This window comes from Manis javanica, chromosome 8 (assembly GCF_040802235.1).
Source record: "Manis javanica isolate MJ-LG chromosome 8, MJ_LKY, whole genome shotgun sequence".
NCBI classification, from domain to species: Eukaryota; Metazoa; Chordata; class Mammalia; order Pholidota; family Manidae; genus Manis; species Manis javanica.
Window position 1 is genome coordinate 51,855,811 of NC_133163.1, and position 19,441 is coordinate 51,875,251.

At 35.6% G+C, this 19,441-nt stretch overlaps 1 protein-coding gene across 1 annotated transcript in view; it reads left to right on the forward strand.

Moving 5' to 3' along the window:
- The window catches only part of MDGA2 (MAM domain containing glycosylphosphatidylinositol anchor 2), an 862,553-nt gene that overhangs the window by 521,270 nt on the left and 321,842 nt on the right, over positions 1-19,441 (forward strand). The window contains exon 4 of the mRNA XM_037016589.2: positions 6,417-6,613. Within this exon, the coding sequence (XP_036872484.2) occupies positions 6,417-6,613 (197 nt within the window). The remainder of the gene's footprint in view (positions 1-6,416; positions 6,614-19,441) is intronic.

Consider the following 19,441-nt stretch of genomic DNA (forward strand, 5'->3'; position numbering starts at 1 on the left):
GCTTCTATTTCTTCAATGGCCTCTTGCATCTTATCCATTCTGCTTATAAATCCTTCCAGGGATTGTTTCACTTCTGTGATCTCTTTCCTGACATCTGTGATCTCCTTCCGGACTTCATCCCACTGCTCTTGCATTTTTCTCTGCATCTCATCCCACTGCTCTTGCATTTTTCTCGGCATCTCATCCCATTGCTCTTGCATTTTTCTCTGCATCTCTGTCAGCATGTTCATGATTTTTATTTTGAATTCTTTTTCAGGAGGACTAGTTAGGTCTGTCTCCTTCTCTGGTGTTGTCTCTGTGATCTTTGTCTGCCTGTAGTTTTGCCTTTTCATGGTGATAGAGATAGTTTGCAGAGCTGGTACAAGTGACTGCTGGAAGAGCTTCCCTTCTTGTTGGTTTGTGGCCTTCCTCTCCTGGTAGAATAGCGACCTCTAGTGGCTTGTGCTGGGCAGCTGTGCGCAGACAGGGCTTCTGCTTCCCGCCCATTTGCTTTGGGGTTTATCTCCGCTGTTGCTGTGGGCTTGGCCTGGCTGGGGCTGTTCCTCCAAAATGGTGGAGCCCCGTTGGATGGGGAGCGGCCAGGAGGCTATTTATCTCCGTAAGGGGCCTCTGTGCTCCCTGCTGCCCAGGGGGTTAGAGTGCCCAGAGATCCCCAGATTCCCTGCCTCTGGTCTAAGTGACCTGTCCTGCCCCTTTAAGACTTCCAAAAAGCACTCTCCAAACCAAAACAACAACAGCAACAATGAGAGAGGGAACAGAAAGAAAGAAAAAAAAAAAAAAAAAAAAAGGAAAAAACAAGCGATTTTTTTTTTTTTTCCTCAGTTGCCGGTCCCAGTCACCTGCTCACTGGTCCTGCTGCCCTGTCTCCCTAGCACCAGGGTCCCTGTCCTTTCAAGGTTTCCAAAAAGCACCCACCCACCGGTCCCGCAGGGAAGCAACGCTCGATATTCTTTGTCCTCAGGCACTGGTCCCAGGCACCCGCTCACCAGTCCCGCCACCCTGCCTCCTTAGCACCGGGGTCCCTGTCCCTTCAAGGCTTCCAAAAAGCGCTCGCCAAAAAGAGAAAAAAAAAAAAAGGAAAAACGCGCGACCTCCTCCGTCCTCAGGCACCGGTCTCAGGCACCCGCCCGCCGGTCCTGCAGGGAGAAACGCGGGATATTCTTTGTCCTCCGGCGCCGTTCCCAGGCACCTGCTCACCGGTCCCGCCACCCTGCCTCCCCAGCAACGGGGGCCCGTCCCTCTAAGGCTTCCAAAAAGCGCTCACCAAGAAAAAAAAAAAAAAAACCGCTCCGGTTTCTCTCCACCCGCCGGGAGCCGGGGGGAGGGGCGCTCGGGTCCCGCCGGGCCGGGGCTTTTATCTTACCCCCTTTGCAAGGCGCTGGTTTCTTGCAGGTGTGGATGTGGTCTGGATGTTGTCCTGTGTCCTGTGGTCTCTATTTTAGGAAGATTTTTCTTTGTTATATTTTCATAGCTCTATGTGTTTTTGGGAGGAGATTTCCACTGCTCTACTCACGCCGCCATCCTGGCTCTGCCTCCCTAGACTTTATTTTTTTAACCCTGAAAGTGATGGTGCATCACCTTGACTGAATTTGACATGTATTCTGGGTATGGATATTTCTGTTCATTCAGCCAGCAGTTGCCCTATCCAAGATAAATGTTCTTTAGAATTCTTAATATAGTATACTATGTAACCACTTCTGGGACCAGAGCACATTTTACAGTATTGAAGATGTGGTAGTGGAAACATTGCCATTGATTTTCTGGGATCATATCATATTTTACACTACCTAATAATGCCAACCTACTAGAGCAATAGAGTGACCTTTGGTGGTGGAATCTGAGTCTTAGAGAGATGTTATCTGATAAGAAAATGATTCTGTCCTCCAACATGCAGTATAAATCCTAAATCAATGACCATTATTAGATGATGCTTTTTTTTCTGTAGAATACATATGTTCAAAACCTAAGAGTAACCCCACTTACTACCATTGAATCTAATGACTCACTTGAGGAATCTCTGCATCCCTGCTTCCCTTCCTGTAACTCTGCACTCTACCGGTTGAGAAGTCCTAGTACTCAGAAGGAGAAGAAGCTTTTGTTAAGTGACCCAGCAAGAGTTCCATTAATCTTCAAGCCAAACTGCTATGCAGTTACTTTAGGCTTTGTATGTCAAGAAGTGGCAGACAAGGGAAGTCACCATCCTGGCAGGAGAGACTGGCCCACACGGTCAGCTGGAGGCAGGACTGTGTTACAGTGTTTGGCACCCAGTTAATCCACTGAATATATTCTTGGTATTCTCTTGATTAGTTTTGGTGGTAAACAGATAAGTGCATCAGTAATGGCTTGAGAAGAACATGGTGACCAAAGACTCAAAATCCTCAGTGACAAAGGTTTGGTAACCTTACTAGGTAAGCCACTCACACTAAATGATGTACTAGCCCAGGATGAGAGCAATTTAAATGGTAATGGTGGAAGGAGATGGTGAATCATTCCATCACAGTTCTTTTGACAGTTTTCCTAGGAGAGGTGACTAGCCAGAAACCAGGAGTAGCTTTTTGCAGAAAGAGCAAATCATCATATCTAGAAGTGGATCTAAGTGGATGCTATAGTCTGTGAGACAGATCCCTTCCTCAGGACCGAAGCACTCTTTCCTCCAGCTGCTGTGAGTTTTGGTAGCTGTTGGGTATCAGCTAAATTCTTCTTTAGAAATTTCTCTAAGCCAAACAGAGATGCCCCTCCTAAGGCCATGCCCCTAGTCTGGAGCAGCACACACACAGGACTGACTGGTGGGGAGGTTGAGTGTATAATGATATCGTTCCCTTGCCTTAGAGCAGGACAGTTCAGAGGACACGTCATGGCTCTAGCATTTCTCTAGAGCTACTGAGACCTTTGTTGTGGCTACACTGTAGTTTCACCTCTCCTCTTCAGCAATCCTATGTTCTTCTATCCCCACCAAGTGTTGATCTGGAAGGTACTTCTCAATATACTCCCTCCACACATATCCCTGTCTTAGAGTCTCTTTTCCAAGAAACCCAGACTAAGGCAAATACACATATTCCATGTTTTTAGTAATATATAGGTGTCTTGCCAATGGGTTTCAACCCCGGACAAGTTCACTATGGATTCAGTGTGACCAAAGAAAATTGACAGCAGACGTTCTTGGGTGTGAAAGGGTTATACCCAACTTTATTTCCAGGTGGCAGGTCAGTTACTAGAATCCCATTCATTCAGAGCAAATCTGTATGCAGCAAGCCAGTCTCTGCCTCTGGGTCCCTCTGTCCGCACAGCTGTCCTCTGGTCCTCTCTGCACAGCCATCCCACACAGCCATCCTCTGGGACTCTGTCCTCGGCACTGCCACCACTCCAGCCTCTGCTCTGCTCTCCTGCAGTCTTGCAGCCCTGCCACCATGTCGCGCCCAGAGCACTGAGTAGAGCTCTTTATATAGAGTCAAAAGCCATGTATTGCCCACCAGTGTGCAGTGAGCTAGTCAACCAGGGCCAGATGAGAATCCTGGCCACAGGAACTCTCATTTTATCCACAACAGGGTATACATTACACATAATATTTTAAGTGGTATGTATGTGTATTGAACTATGTATCATGTATGTATGTATATATATGTGTATACATACACATGAAATAAATTTTTTAGATATGTCATTATTTGACTTGTCTGAAAGAAACCTGTTTTTGGCATGTTTGTTTTTAAATCTAAAAAATGCTTAGAAGTTTTATGACATAGAAATTTCTAAACATGGGTGAATCCAATAGATAATTCTGCCAGTACAGTGTTCAGCAAGCCATCATCACAGAATTAGATTCTCAGAAAGCCAAGGACCCAAAACTCATCTAGATCAGGGAAGAGCATGTTAGACTGTTCAGGTCTGGTCTATTCCTGACTGAGACTATTGAAACTGCTACCTAAAAAGAAAAGGACTAGGGGTGCATCAATATGGATGTTGGCAAGTACAGTGTTATTAACTATTTGAAGTCCATAGAGAGTCACCACCATTACACTGATTAGCATCCAATTCTGCTTTTTTCCTAAACTCCCTGGTTTCAAATTTTTAAATATTTGAAATACTTGTAAATGAGACTATGACTAAAATTGTTTTGTAAAAGAAAAAAAAATTGTTTACAATTGACTCACAGTGCCTTTTTTTTTTAATGCACTAAGGCTGAATTCAGCTAATCGATCCCTGTAGGATTTGATTTTATATGAAGGACTAACCAACAGATAAGCAAATATTTGATAGATTTTAAAGACCTTTAAACATTTCCTGATACTGATGCTTGTATCCCTAAGTATTCCAACTGTTAAAATCAGACAGCATGTATCCCTGTACAGCTAATAGAGTGAATTTAAACTGAAAGTTCCTCAGACTTTACCAGGAAGCAGCAGTTGTTCTGTAAATCTACACTACTAAAATTAGAGGCCTTTGAGGTAGCTGTGAAAAGATTCTAATATTGGAAGAAAAAAAAAAGCCTCAGAATGTTGCAAAACTAGAATATAAGTAGGGCTGTCAAGCAATTCACGTTCTAAAAAAACTTTTAAAACTGGGGAAATTTGGGATTCTGTTCTTTCCTTTGATTCCTTAGAACAGCTATTACTTCACTGCTTTTATTGGCTTTTTATTATTTTAACACATCAAAAACAATATTTTCTAAGGAACAATGTTTTTTAAGTATGTAGTATAGCATATGTTCACATGCCTTAGTATTCTTATGCTTCTAAAATACCTTCTTTTCAGGCTCCACATAAAAGTGTCATGTATAAACATTTGATTGCCTGAACAAATGGGAAAGTAACATTTTTACCTATTTAAAATAAGAGTTGAATGCACTGTGAAATGGTGAGATAAAGGTGATGAAACAGCACAGAATTAATGGAAGTTTAAATGAAACTTCAATAGAGATGATGGTGATGGTACTACTAATAATAATAGTAAAGGCTAACTTTTATTGAGCATTTACAATGTCCCCAAGGCTTAATAGATTATCTCATTGAGTCCTCCAACAGTCTTAATAATATGGTACCATTATTATTTCCATTTTATCAATAGGGAAATTTAAGACCACAAAGGTTAAGTAAACTTTCAGAGTTATAAAACTAAAAGGGGTAAAACTATGTGAAGTTAATATTTAAGTACAGCACATGTTTGCATCACACTTAATAAGTATATACCAAGTTTATACATGCACATGGAACCAAGATCTTGGTGGTGGTGATAGTTTATTTTCCCCATGTTTTCTATTGAGATACAATTAACATAATAATTTCAGGTATAAAACATAATTTGATGTTTGTATATATTGTGAAATGATCACAATAAATTCAGTTAATATCCATCACCATGCATAGTTACCACTCTTTTTCTTGTAATGAAAACTTTTAAGACCTACTCTCTTAGCAACTATCAAATATACAATATTGGTATTGTTTTAAAGTAAGTGCCTTCTTAATTCCTTTTCTCTTAACAAAGGAACCTAGGTTATGGTATATCAGGTGTTGGCAATCTATGGCAGACTATGGCCATGAGCCAAATGCGGCTGGGGCACCTTCATCTGTCAGTAAAGTTCTACTAGAATTCAGAAACATTCATCCTTCATTGATTCACCTATTGTCTTTGACTCTTCATCTGCTTTCACAGTAAAATAATAGAATTGAGTAGTTGAGGTAAAGACTGTATAAACCACAAAGTTCAAGCTATTTACAAATTGTTTTTTCCCAGCAAGTGTTTGCTACATGCTGTTTGATGATCCCTTCTTTAGGATACATGTAAAAGGGCAAGAATTTAGTTCCAATGTTCAGTAATATAAATCTTATGCATTTTAATAGTACCTTGTTAGCACATTTCCAATTAGCAAATGTAATATATAAAATCTGAGATGAAGGAAAACCACAACCCATTACAACATCACATTTTCTTACAAAAATGATAATAATTTATAAAACTGATTATTTGATTATATTTAATACAATTATAAATAATTGGGAAAAGAAATCTGTTAAGGGAAAGAGTCAATTGAGCTGTTTGACATTTTTTTCTCCATCACTGTTTCATTGTTTTAGCTATCTCTTGAATTTAAGGGTTCTGAACTTGAATCTCTCTCTTGGAGCTGTTTTATGATGTTGTTGGCAAGGTTTTGGAAACATTAAAATTCATTTGTACTATCAAACAAACAGATCTTAAGAAATAACTATTACTTGTCTTTACCTACTATCATTGGAAATTTCCCTGTAAATGAGTTCAATTCCCTGTAAATGAGTTCAATGAAAATAAAAAATGAGTAGTGATAAGCAATAAAATCAATTAGGAAAATGCATCTTTGTGTAGGTTTTGTATATGCAATACTTCGCAAGCCATGTAACTCACAACATTGTCTCTCAGTTGTTTTTTTATTTTCTTTCTAGATTTGGATGATCCAGTAGTAACTGTTCATCAAAGTATAGGTGAAGCTAAAGAACAATTTTACTATGAGAGAACAGTGTTCCTCCGGTGTGTTGCCAATTCTAACCCACCTGTTCGGTATAGCTGGCGACGTGGCCAGGAGGTGTTACTACAAGGATCTGATAAAGGAGTTGAGATTTATGAACCCTTCTTTACCCAGGTAGGAATTAAGGTACAGTATATTTCCATCCCACTCTACTAAAATACATTCCTAATTCAAGCAGCATGCAGTATTATATCTACTTGCAATAATTAGTTCTCCAAATCTGGCCTTTTAAAAAACTATATGTTCTTGACTGAAAGATCAAAGAACTTTATTAATGAAGGAAATTTTTTAGCATAATTTTTTATGTGGTAGTTAAATTTAAAATGTTAACTTTAAGAAAAAAATTAACTTAATGTATCCTAACTTGTATTTCTCTATCCATAGGTTTTTCTAGGTTTTATTATAAAATACATAATTATTCATTTGCTGACAGCTCTATTTTTTGTAGAAAATATTTCTTACAAGGAGATATTTTGATTTTCCCATTTGTAATGATAAATACAATTTAAAGGAATGAAGAAATCTACTTGAAACTTATCTGACTTTGGGGAAAAAAATCTGTCTAATCTCTTTTGTTCATTTTAGGTTTTGACTTAGTTTAAGAATAGAGCCTTAATTGTGTAAAAACTAAAAGACCTAATTAGTCATTAGAACTTATTTAATAAATGGAATAATTGAATTAAATTTACATAGAGCAAGTATAATATGAAATATTCTTCTTTATTTCGAGTGGAGAATTAGTAATTATTGATGAAAACATCAAAATTTATAGGGATATTTAAGCACTCATAATAGTTTTTTTTTATGATTAGAAAGAAGTACAAACTTAATTAACAAATAAAACATTTTTAATTAAAAATGTATTTGGAAAATGCTGAAAATAATTGTGACCATGAATAATAAAAAAGATCCTACATAGGTAACAGGATAAGCATAGATTTGACCACATTACTTGTAGTTTTAAGACATATGTCTGTAACAGGAAACATATGCAACGAAATGTTAAATATTATACACTGTCTACATATTTTAAAGATTAATACAAGTTTTACTTCTCAACTCTAATAACAAAGTTATCCTGAGTTGGTAAATCTCCAGCATCTCATTTTTCACCGTTAAATATATTTTCCTTAGATAGGAAGCCATTTCTTGTGATGTCTGAGTCCTAGCCCCTTTCAGATTAATCTAATGGCCAATGTTTAGATATTAACTGTGGAACTATGCATGGTTATGCAAAACATCTGCACATGTCATATATACTTATGCATTGCTCTTCAAAGACATAAAACAGCTGTGACTTGCCAAAATACACATTTCTGAAAATCACTGCTATACGTGAGGTATACCATGACGCAGTGTTGAAGGCTGTTTTGATCTGACCCTCTTGTTTCAGGCACTGTTACACTAGTTGTTTTTTGCCATCTAGCAGGATCATAGTTTCCCCATACATTCAGTACTGCTACAATTCATTGCTTGATTTTTTACTAAAATCAATTTTGTTTTTAGTTAGAAAAATAACAAAAAATGTGTTAGCAATATTTAGTTGCTTGGGTGCTCTGTGATTTATAAATCAGATAATTTATCACCTACCATCTATTTGATTCTTCCATTGTCATTTGTTTTTCAAATATAGGCAGTGTTAAAATTTAGAAAATATGTGTTACTCTAGAATCTTGTGAAACATGGTAACATTTACAGATACTGAGTCAATTTTTAAAACCTGCTTTTTGTATGACTATTTCATATCTGCAGGTTGGTCAGATCCTTTGGACATGAGTACATGGGCCTTATCCAAATTTGGGGAAAACTTTTATAATTTTGAAATAGTTAGGAATTTATTTTAATGTTACTAAATAAAAAAAAGTTATTAAGTAAACACTGTCACTTTTTATCCATTCTTTTGAATATGTTGTTATTTCTGTTAGCAGCTTTATAAAACCTTTGCACAAGAGCTCCCAAACTAGTAGCTAATGATTCTGCCTTTTAATAGTAGCTTTAATTTCTCTCCCTTCTTTTCTTCCCCTCTTCTTTTTATGAGAGAACAATTCAAATTTTTAAATTTGAATATTTCAACACTGATCATTTCTTCTGTATGAATACCAGCCTTGCAAGGCTGTGTATACAGGCTCTCTTTGCCTTGGCTATGTTCACAATTCTGCTGATTGGACCACCTGAATTAATTCTCTTAAATTAATTTAAGAGACAAACTTGGCTTAAGACACAAACTTTTCTTGCAATTCTGTGTTCTGGATTCACCTGCTGTACTTGATATTGGCCGGTAACAAGCAGTTATGGTTCTTACTTAAAATCTTTCCTGCTGTTGGTTACTTGATTCTATTTCTTCTCTCTCCTTCTGAAATAGCTGTGTATTTGTATCTGTCCTAAAAAAATATCTTTGGAGCAAGGGATGTTTCAGTTATTTTATGTTATATATTATCTAATTTGTTAATATTAAACATATTTTGTAGGCCAAGCTGATAAACTCTTCAACAACAGTATATGGAAATATTAGTTTTTGTAGCCATAGAGAATGTTGGCTTTTCATTGATGAGATGTTATCAGTGCTTTTCCTACCACACACATTGATATACTATCCCACACAGGGGTCTGATATACACAAGTCCAACCATATCACCTGACTCCCATCAACTCTCCATGGAATATTGCAATATTGGAATAGCTTGCTGTCATGCTTTATTACAGAAAACTCTGAAAGTCCAACTGATAATTTAAAAATATAAATCTGATATAATCTTTTTTCTTCTTTAATCCCTCCCAGGGCTTTCCAATATTTAGAATAAATCCAAATACTGTATTGTGGCCTACAAAATCGTGTGTGACCTGCTCTTCCTCTCTTCTATCTAATCTTTTATGTTTCATTCACTGTTCTAGTCACACCATCCATAAACAGGCTGAGCTTGTCTTTGTCTAGGGTCTGAATATTATAAAACCCTCCACATGGACGGCTATTTACTTAGATGATATGACAGGGATCTTCATAACACTGAGGACTCATCTCCTGGGCAAGGCCTTCCTGGACAGATATAAAGTAACATCCCTTTCCTTCCACAGGTACATTTTCCAACACCTAGTTTTATTTTTTCCTCATAGCACCAAAACTATCAGATTATCTTATTTGTGTGTTTGGACATAAACTCACTTATTATGGAGACTGTGACAGTGCCTGACACATGGAAGATTCTCAATAAGTATGTGTTAAATGTTCCACCAATACTCCCATGGAAATGTCTGGATTTCTAGTTATGGAATAGTTACAGTTGAATCCAAATTACTAGTAACTCCTGAATCATGCTGTGTAACTCCATCCGTCTTTATCCACTAAAGAAAGCTTAGTGAAATGTGAATGAGAATGATGTTAAAGCTGAATCCATTTTAATGTGTTTAATTTCCAAACTGTTGATAATTTTCTAGTTATATTTTTTAATTGATTTATAATTGAGTCGAATTCCACTGTTTCAGAAAGCACACTCTGAATTGTACTTTCAGAAAGCACAATCTTTAGAAATTGAGACTTGCATTATGCTAAGCCTATGGCTTACTTTCATAAATGATCACGTGGACCCAGAAGAATGCACATTCCAAAATTGTCACATTTCAAACAGGTCCCATTTGTTAATTGTGTTGTTCAGATTTTCTATATATTCTATGATATTTGTGTCTGCTGTTCTAAAACTGTTCAGATTTTCTATATATTTTTTATGTCTACTATTCTAAAAGCTATTTAGGGAAGTTAATTAGTGTCTATGAGTATGGTTGTGGCCTTGTATCTTCTTTATTTCTATCAGTTTTTGCTTTATGTATTTTGAAGTATATTACTAGTACATACAGATTTAGAATTGTTATATCTTCCCTGATGTATTACCTGAGTGTATTATCTTACAGGTTTTATACTTTCTGGTAGATTATCATTAAGAAATGTGCTTCTTGCCTGGAAGTCTGTTTTATTTGTCATTAATTTAGCTACACAAGCTTTTTTTGGCAAGAAGGAATGGTAAATATTACTCTCTTTTACTTTCAAACTTTGTGTGTCTTTATGTGCACATCATATCACTTGTAACCATTATACAGGTTTTTGTTGTTTTAATCCAGTGGAATTAGTTTTTAGTACATTTAATTCAATGACTAGTATGTCTGTATTTTTTCTATGGGAACCACCTGTTTTAACATTACTTCTCTCTTTTCTCGCCTTGTTTTGACTTTATCAAATATTTTAAATAACTCCATTTACTCCTTTAAATAACTAATAGTTTTTAATTATCTTTGTATCTTTTATTGGTTACTATAAAAATTTCACCCTGCATCCTTGATTATAACTTTACCAATTCCTCAATAATGACACAAACTTAGAATACTTTAACAATATTTATCCTGTTTGGATTTTATATCATTTTTGTCTAGGATTTTAATTCTGTATATATTTGAAAATCAGTAAGATAGTGTGATTTTGTTCTCTGAAACTATCATTATCCACTTATGTTTACCATTGTATTTCCTTTTTCCATTTTGAGTTAATTTTCATTTAGCTGTGAAGGAATGTTTCACATTCATTTTTTGAAGATGGGTATACATGTGTTCAAGCACCATTTATTGGAAAGTTCACTCTCCAAATTTCCTTGGCACTTTAATTGAAAATCCATTGGCCCTCTATATAAGCATCTATTTCCGAACTATTTATTGTGTCTCATTGATTTATATACCTGTCTTCATGCCAATACTATACTGTCTTAATTACTGTAGCTTTATAAGTCTTGAATTCAGAAAGTAAAGTCCTCCAAATGTATTAATCTCTTTCAAAATTGTTTTGGATTTTTAGCTTTGTATTTCCACTTAAATTTTAGAATCATCCTGCCAGTTTCTACAAAAAGACTGATAAGATTTTGAACAAGGTTCAAATCTATAGATCAACTTGAGATTACTATTAAGGTGATAGAACTGAAGATAACTGATACTGACAATGTATTATAACCATGCAAAGAAAAACTTGATCCCTTTCATACTGATTTTACTTCTTTGTTTTATGTAGTATTGCCCTATGAACAAGTTGAGAGCATATGTTTGATTTTCCAATTATCAGTTTTATTTAGATCTATCAATGCTTTGATTCTCTTTGTGTATATGTATCATACATGCATAAAAGTCCTGGCAAGTTTCTTATAAAGAAATTGCTTCCCAATGGCAAGGCAACTAGGGGTATCTAGCTACCTGGAAATCCAAGGTATTCTTTTTCAATGGACCATGATAGGTTTCCTTTTATGTGGAATCACGACTGCAAATGGTCACTGGGGCTGATCTGCTACCATAAATATGTCCATCTGTCTGGTAGTCTGAAAACAAGAATTGGTGAGTTGCTGTAAATTCCCATATTTTAAAAAACAATACACCACCTGTCATTGCCAAGCTCTGTATTTGCCCCCTGGGCTGTTATTTTGAAGCTGTTGAAGTCCACGGTTTTTTCAGGAGGGATGCAGGGTGTGTGCAACATTACTAGTCCTGTACGATTTCAAATATAGAGTTGCAGAATAAGCAGGGTTTCACTAAAATTTCTGTTGAACAAAAAAAATAGAAAAGATTAAGAATGCCAGGGATGATTCCAGATTCCAGGACACATTTTTATAGTGGATATATCTTAAATAAATATGATGTAGGGAACATTTTTGCCCATGAATCTACTTGGTAAAAACAATGTCCTCATGTGTAGCTTCTAACTACCTTGGAAATTTAGAAGGACTGTGAATTATGGTTATCTATTAGTAGAAAGCAATACAATGACTTAGCTTGTGGTCTCTGTTTTTTTGATAAAAAGTAATTTTTATTGAAGTCAGTTCTAATTTACAAAGTTATATAGTTGTTTTTCTCTGCATTAGAAGATAAACCTATACATTTCTAAGTTATTATTCAGAATTGTATTTTGAGTTAAAGGCATGAATTGTTTTGGTCTACATATCAAATTTGCTTTAGATTTAAAATGAATTTTGCATTCTATCCTTGAAATATTTCCCAAGTTTGACTATTTTTTTTTACATAGTAATGGCTTTGCTATTTGTAATGAGATAGAAATGGTATTTAACTTTCCTTTTGCTTACTGTGCTAGTGTTCTTATGTTTATATGTGTATATATACATATCACATACACACACACGTGTATATATATATATATATATATATACGTGTGTGTGTGTGGGAAGGTATAGGGGGTGTATATTTGTATATTCATACATACAGTTTTGAATTCTTGAGTGTTGTTGACTTCTAAGATGGTTGTTTCCCATCAACTTCCATGTGCCCTTAATAATGAGAAAACTTCATGTTAGCATTGTTCGTATTGGGGTCCTTTGGTAATATTTTAATTTATTTCCATGGATCCTATGGCCTCTCTGGTTTCATAATGTAAATAGGATCCAATTATAATGACTGGGATCTATGATGTGTAAGATACAGACAACTCTCTGCCAGAAGCCAGAGGCTATGAAACATGGCTTCTCCTCTACAAATCTTATTGATATGGATGGGGAGAAGTTGTAGTAAGCAGTGATTACAGTACAGAGTGAGCTTATTGTTAAAACAGAGGCACTCAATAATGCTATGGGCAGAGCATTAAGAATGGGAAGCAATAGCACCTGTAATAGTGCAGAAGGCAGACAATGTCACCAAAGATGGGCCGTGTCTCTTTTTGGCTGGTGCAGTAATCCATCTCTGTGGAGAACAGTGGACTGTAGACCCAGGAAGTGCACTGAGGAGGTGTTGTGGAAGGAGTCAAATGACAGCTCCTAAGTCTGCTTATTTTTTAGTGCTATAAAATTTTATCTCTCTTAAGGATATTATGTTTTGCTAATCAATGTCTTGTTTTTATTAAATAGAATTTCTAAGATGAGACATATCTATTCCACATTTCCATTCATACTAAGTTAATAAAACTGTATCAACTTGAATTGAATATTTATTTCATCATCCTGCTGAGTGACAACATCCTATTCATACCTTTTAATATATCATGTTTCCAGAATGAAATTGACCTGAGTGTTTAAAGCTTATATAAATTCATCAGCATATAATGTAATAAGTCTAAGAGGAATAATTATGCTCTCATTCTCCCACTCAGTACAGAAGGTGTAAACTAGCATATATTGTTGTCAATTTATAAGTTCATAATTAGTCACTATAGATACAAAAAATGAGTACATTAAGTTTAGTATTTTACTGAATATTTAATATTTAATAAATTTATTAAATTTAATACTTATCTGAAAGTAAACATTAAAATAAAGTTCTCATCTCTTTCATAAATAAATTGGAAAAACTACTTGAGGCTGTTGGTATTACTTCACTACACAATGTCGACATTGATTAGGGCCACTGGCTAATGTATACAGTGCCTCCCCTTTTTTCCTTTTATTTAAGAAAAGTAGTTTTATAAGTTTAAATATAGGATTGCAAGTAATTTTGTGAATGTTAAAGAAATATGGACTTAAATTTTATCAACTACAAATACTTTTTCTGTTTTTCTAGAACTTTTGTAAAGATGTTCATGACATCATCTTGTGTATTATAATTATACCATCTAATTACAAAACTGCACATATTTACATCAATTATGTAATTAGTTATAATTAGGCTAATTAGACTAATTAGACAATTAGACAATAATCAACCAAAAATTCCTTTTTACAAATCAGGAAATTCACATACAAAAAGCCTTCCAACATCACAGATTAAATTTATATTAGCAACAAAATACAGTTAATGTTAGGTGATAAAGCAGTTATAAGTGGTAAAGTATAAATCACTATACATATACATGTGTATTCAAATGTATACATACATGCCATTTGATTATATATATACATGCATAAACACATATATGTTGATATTCTCTGCTTTACAGTTAGAAAATATACTGTTATTTAAAAAATATGTATTCTGGGCTTTGGGAGCTGTTTATCGAGAGGAAAAAGGTCAGCCAGAATACCTTCATAATTTCCTGAAGTAGTGAGTTAAGTGGTTAAGCTTCAAATTCCTCTATAACTCTGTCTGTTATTTTTTACATTCCTTCAATAGGCTTTGTTTGTATTGGCCCTTCCCACTCTTTGACATGCTACATAGAGTAATATTACATGATTACCTAGAAGACTATGTTGTAGGTGCACACATCTTGGTACCTTGTTTTCTGACTACAAGTTATAAATCACCTTAGTTCACCCAAAACGATTCTCCAATCTCATGATAGCTGAACCCATGGGATATCATGGTTCTAGAGTTCACAGTAAAAGGTATTATTTCTTTTTGTCTGTCCTTCCCATGTGCCCATTTTCTTGCTCTGTTCTTCATAAGAGTTAATTAGGATATGTTATATTCAAACCATTGTATTTATTGGGCCATACTTTTTGGTTTTAAGGTGCAGGAATCATCTCAAATTGTAATGTGAATTGTTTTTTTAAGTCTTAAAATGTCAATATTAATATCCAATTTATAGTCTATACTTTTGGATAACATAAACAACAGGTATATTTTTGACCAGGTATCAGAACTCAAGTATACAAAACATTTCAAAAATACATCCAATACACAAGTGAGCTCTCTATTTTAATGTCCAGAGCTGCATTGCTATTGGTTCAGATGTACCTTACTGTTTTATACATTTCCCTTGGGGTTTGCTTCCCATTTAACTCTCTTATTCAGAACCAACTGCTCATTTGGTGGATCGCCTCTAACTCAGCTTCATAAATCTATCTTTCACCCTATTCTGATGTTCAGAATTTTTTTGATTCCCATTTCTATTAGAGTCAATATGGTTAAAAATTGTTTACTAAATACTTGTTATGTGCAAGACAACAAATTGGCTCTATTCTTTCCTAGTCAGCAGTCCGTACTGAGTTGACAACACGCACTGTGCAAATGACAGGGATGGAATTTAAAGTGAAGTTCTCTCATTAATGGAAAAGGCAGGATCAAGACAAATATACCGTGTAAATGACAGAAAACATATACAAACTATCCCTGACTCACAATGGTTTTATGTAAGACTTTTTTACTTTATGTTGTTACAAAAATAATATGTATTTATTACAAACTGTGTTTCGCATTTTGAATTTTGATGTTTTGCCAGGCTAGTGTTATGTGGTCCAGAACTCTCATGGTGCTGGGCAGCAGCAGTGGGCGCAGCTCCCAGTCAGCCACACAATTACAAGGGTTCACAACCGGCACACTGAACCATCCAGACCATACACCATTCTGGTTTTCACTGTCAGTAGAGTAGTTAATAAATTACATGAGACATTCAACAATTTATTATAAAATAGACTTTGTATTAGATGTTTTTTTCCAACTGTAGGCTGATGTAAGTATTCTGACCACATTTAAGGTAGGCTAGGCTAAGCCATGATAATGTATAAATGCATTTTTGACTTAATGATAATTTTCAACTTAGGATATGCTTTTATCAGGACATAACTCTATCATAAGTTGAGGAAGATCTGTATAAACTATAAACAATTATTTATGTATACAGAGAAAAGATATTAACTGAAAAATAAAAGAGAAAGCATGTAGGAAAACATAGTTTTAGAGATTGTCTCAGAAGTAAGAGCCATTAGTTTGAAAATGTTTCCTTGAAATCATGGCAATTTGGTCATATCCACAATGACTTAAGGGTATATGTATGTTTGGTGGAGTACACAGTTACGGTGGATGGAAATCATGTTTTAAATATTTTGCAAAAAAAGAAAAGAAGGCAAGCCTTGGTGAAAAAGTCAGATTGGTAAGTGGCATTAAACAGAATAAGTAGTATTAGAAAACACTGAAATATACTCTATAGCCCACCTAATCCTCACTGAAGATTTATGTCATTCCATGTTTTTCATTGCTCTGAATTCTAGTCATACTGATTTTCTATCTATTCCCTCCAACTGGTCAACCTTACTACTGTACCAGGTTCTCCTCCTCTATCTGTTTCATCCTGTATCACTTATTTTTCAATATCCTTCTCATTATTCAAGTTTCAGCTCAGATACAACCACTGTAGAGATGCCACCTAGAATGTTCTATCTAAAGTATCTTAACCACATCACCATCTCTCTCTATGACACTTTTTTTTTAATTTACTTGACAACATTTAATACTTAAAAAAAATCAATCTCTGCTTTTGTTTAGATATTTATTATTTCAAACATATAAAGCTCCATTTCTTTCTCATTGTGTTCCCAGCATTTGGAAAGTATTTGCAGAGTATGCATCATACGATTATCTGTTCATTGAAATAAGGCTACAGTGAAGTCTATGTAAAGAGGCTTTTTTCCACTTTTTAAAAAAATTGAAGCATCATTGATATACAATCTTGCATTAGTTTCAAGTATACAATACAGTGGTTCAATAGTTACCCATAATAAACCCTCACCCCAACTAGTACAGCTACTATCTGTCAACATAGGAAGGTGTTAGAAAGTCACTGACTATTCTCCATGCTCTAATACTATCCCCATAGTCAACCTACATTATGATTGATATTTTTGTGCCTTTTTATCCCCCTCATTCTCCACACACACATACCCAAGCCCTCCCCCGTGGTAACCACCAGTCACTTCTCAGAGTCTATGAATTTACTGCTATTTTGTTCATTTTGTTTTGTTTTTAGATTCCACATATAAGTGAAATCATATGGTATTTGTCTTTCTCCACTGGCTTATTTCACTGAACATAGTGTTCTCTAGATTCACTCATGAGTTTGTTTATTTATTTGTGTGTTTGTTTTGTTATCATTAATCTACAATTACATGAACAACATTCTGCTTACTAGAATTCCTGCTTCACTAAGTCCCCCCACCACACCACATTACAGTCACTGTCCATCAGCATAGTAAGATGCTGTGGAATCACTGCTTGTCTTCTCTGTGTTGCACATCCCTACCCATCCCCCCCCACATTATACATACTAATCGTAATGCACCCCCTTTTTTTCCCCGCCCTTATCCCTCCCTTGCCACCCATCCTCCCCAGTCCCTTTCCCTTTGGTAACTGTCAGTCCATTCTTGGGTTCTGCGATTCTGCTGCTGTTTTGTTCCTTCAGTTTTCTTTTATTCTTATACTTCACATATGAGTGAAATCATTTGGTACTTGTCTTTCCCACCTGACTTATTTCACTGAGCATAATACCCTCTATCTCCATCCATGTTGTTGTACATGGTAGGATTTGTTTTCCTCTTACGGCTGAATAATATTCCATTGTGTATATGTACCACATCTTCTTTATCCATTCATCTACTGATGGACACTTAGATTGCTTCCATTTCTTGGCTATTGTAAATAGTGCTGTGATACTCATAGAGGTGCATCTGTCTTTTTCAAACTGGGCTGCTGCATTCTTAGGGTAAATTCCTAAAAGTAGAATTCCTGGGGAAATGGTATGTCTATTTTGAGCTTTTTGATGAACCTCCATACTGCTTTCCACAATTGTTGAACTAGTTTACATTCCCACCAGCAGTGTAGGAGGGTTTCCCTTTCTCCACAACCTCACCAACATTCGTTGTTGTTTGTCTTTTGGATGGCAGAAATCCTTACTGGTGTGAAGTGATATCTCATTGTGGTTTTAATTTGCATTTCTCTGTTGGCTAGCAATGTGGACCATCTTCTTATGTGTCTGTTGGCCATCCGAATTTCTTCTTTGGAGAACTGTCTGTTCAGCTCCTCTGCCTATTTTTTAATTGGATTATTTGCTTTTTGTTTGTTGAGGTGTCTGAGCTCTTTATATATTTTCGATGTCAAGCCTTTATCGGATCTGTCATTTACGAATATATTCTCCAATACTGTAGGGAACCTTTTTGTTCTATTGATGGTGTCCTTTGCTGTACAGAAGCTTTTCAGCTTGATGTAGTGCCACTTGTTCATTTTTGCTTTTGTTTCCCTTGGCCGGGGAGATATGTTCATGAAGAAGTCGCTCATGTTTATGTCCAAGAGATTTTTGCCTATGTGTTTTTCTAAGAGTTTTATGGTTTCATGACTTACATTCAGGTCTTTGATTCATTTTGAGTTTACTTTTGTGTATGGGGTTAGACAGTAATCCAGTTTCATTCTCTTACATGTAATTGTTCAGTTTTGCCAGCACCATCTGTTGAAGAGACTGTTATTTCCTCATTGTATGTCCATGGCTCCTTTATTGTATATTAATGGACCATTTATGTTTGGGTTAATGTCTGGAGTATCTATTCTGTTCCACTGGTCTGTGACTCTGTTCTTGTGCCAGTACCAAACTGTCTTGATTATATGGCTTTGTAGTAGAGCTTGAAGTTGGGGAGTGAGATCCCCCCCATTTTATTCTTCCTTCTCAGGATTGCTTTGGCTATTTGGGGTCTTTGGTGTTTCCATATGAATTTTTGAAATATTTGTTCCAGTTCGTTGAAGAATGTTGTTGGTAAGTTTGATAGGAATTGCATCAAATCTGTATATTGCTTTGGGTAGGATGGCCATTTTGACAATATTAATTCTTTCAAGCCATGAGCATGGGATGAGTTTCCATTTGTTAGTATCCCCTTTAATTTCTCTTAAGAGTGACTTGTTGTTTTCAAGGTATAGGTCTTTCACTTCTTTGATTAGGTTTATTCCTAGGTATTTTATTCTTTTTGATGCTACTGTGAATGGAGTTGTTTTCCTGATTTCTCTTTCTATTGGTTCATTGTTAGTGTATAGGAAAGCCACAGATTTCTGTGTGTTAATTTTGCATCCTGAAACTTTGCTGTATTCTGATATCAGTTCTAGTAGTTTTGGAGTGGAGTCTTTAGGGTGTTTTATGTACAATATCATGTCATCTGCAAATAGTGACAGTTTAACTTCTTCTTCACCAATCTGGATTCCTTGTATTTCTTTGTTTTGTCTATTTGCCATGGCTAGGACTTCCAGTACTATGTTAAATAACAGTGTGGAGAGTGGGCATCC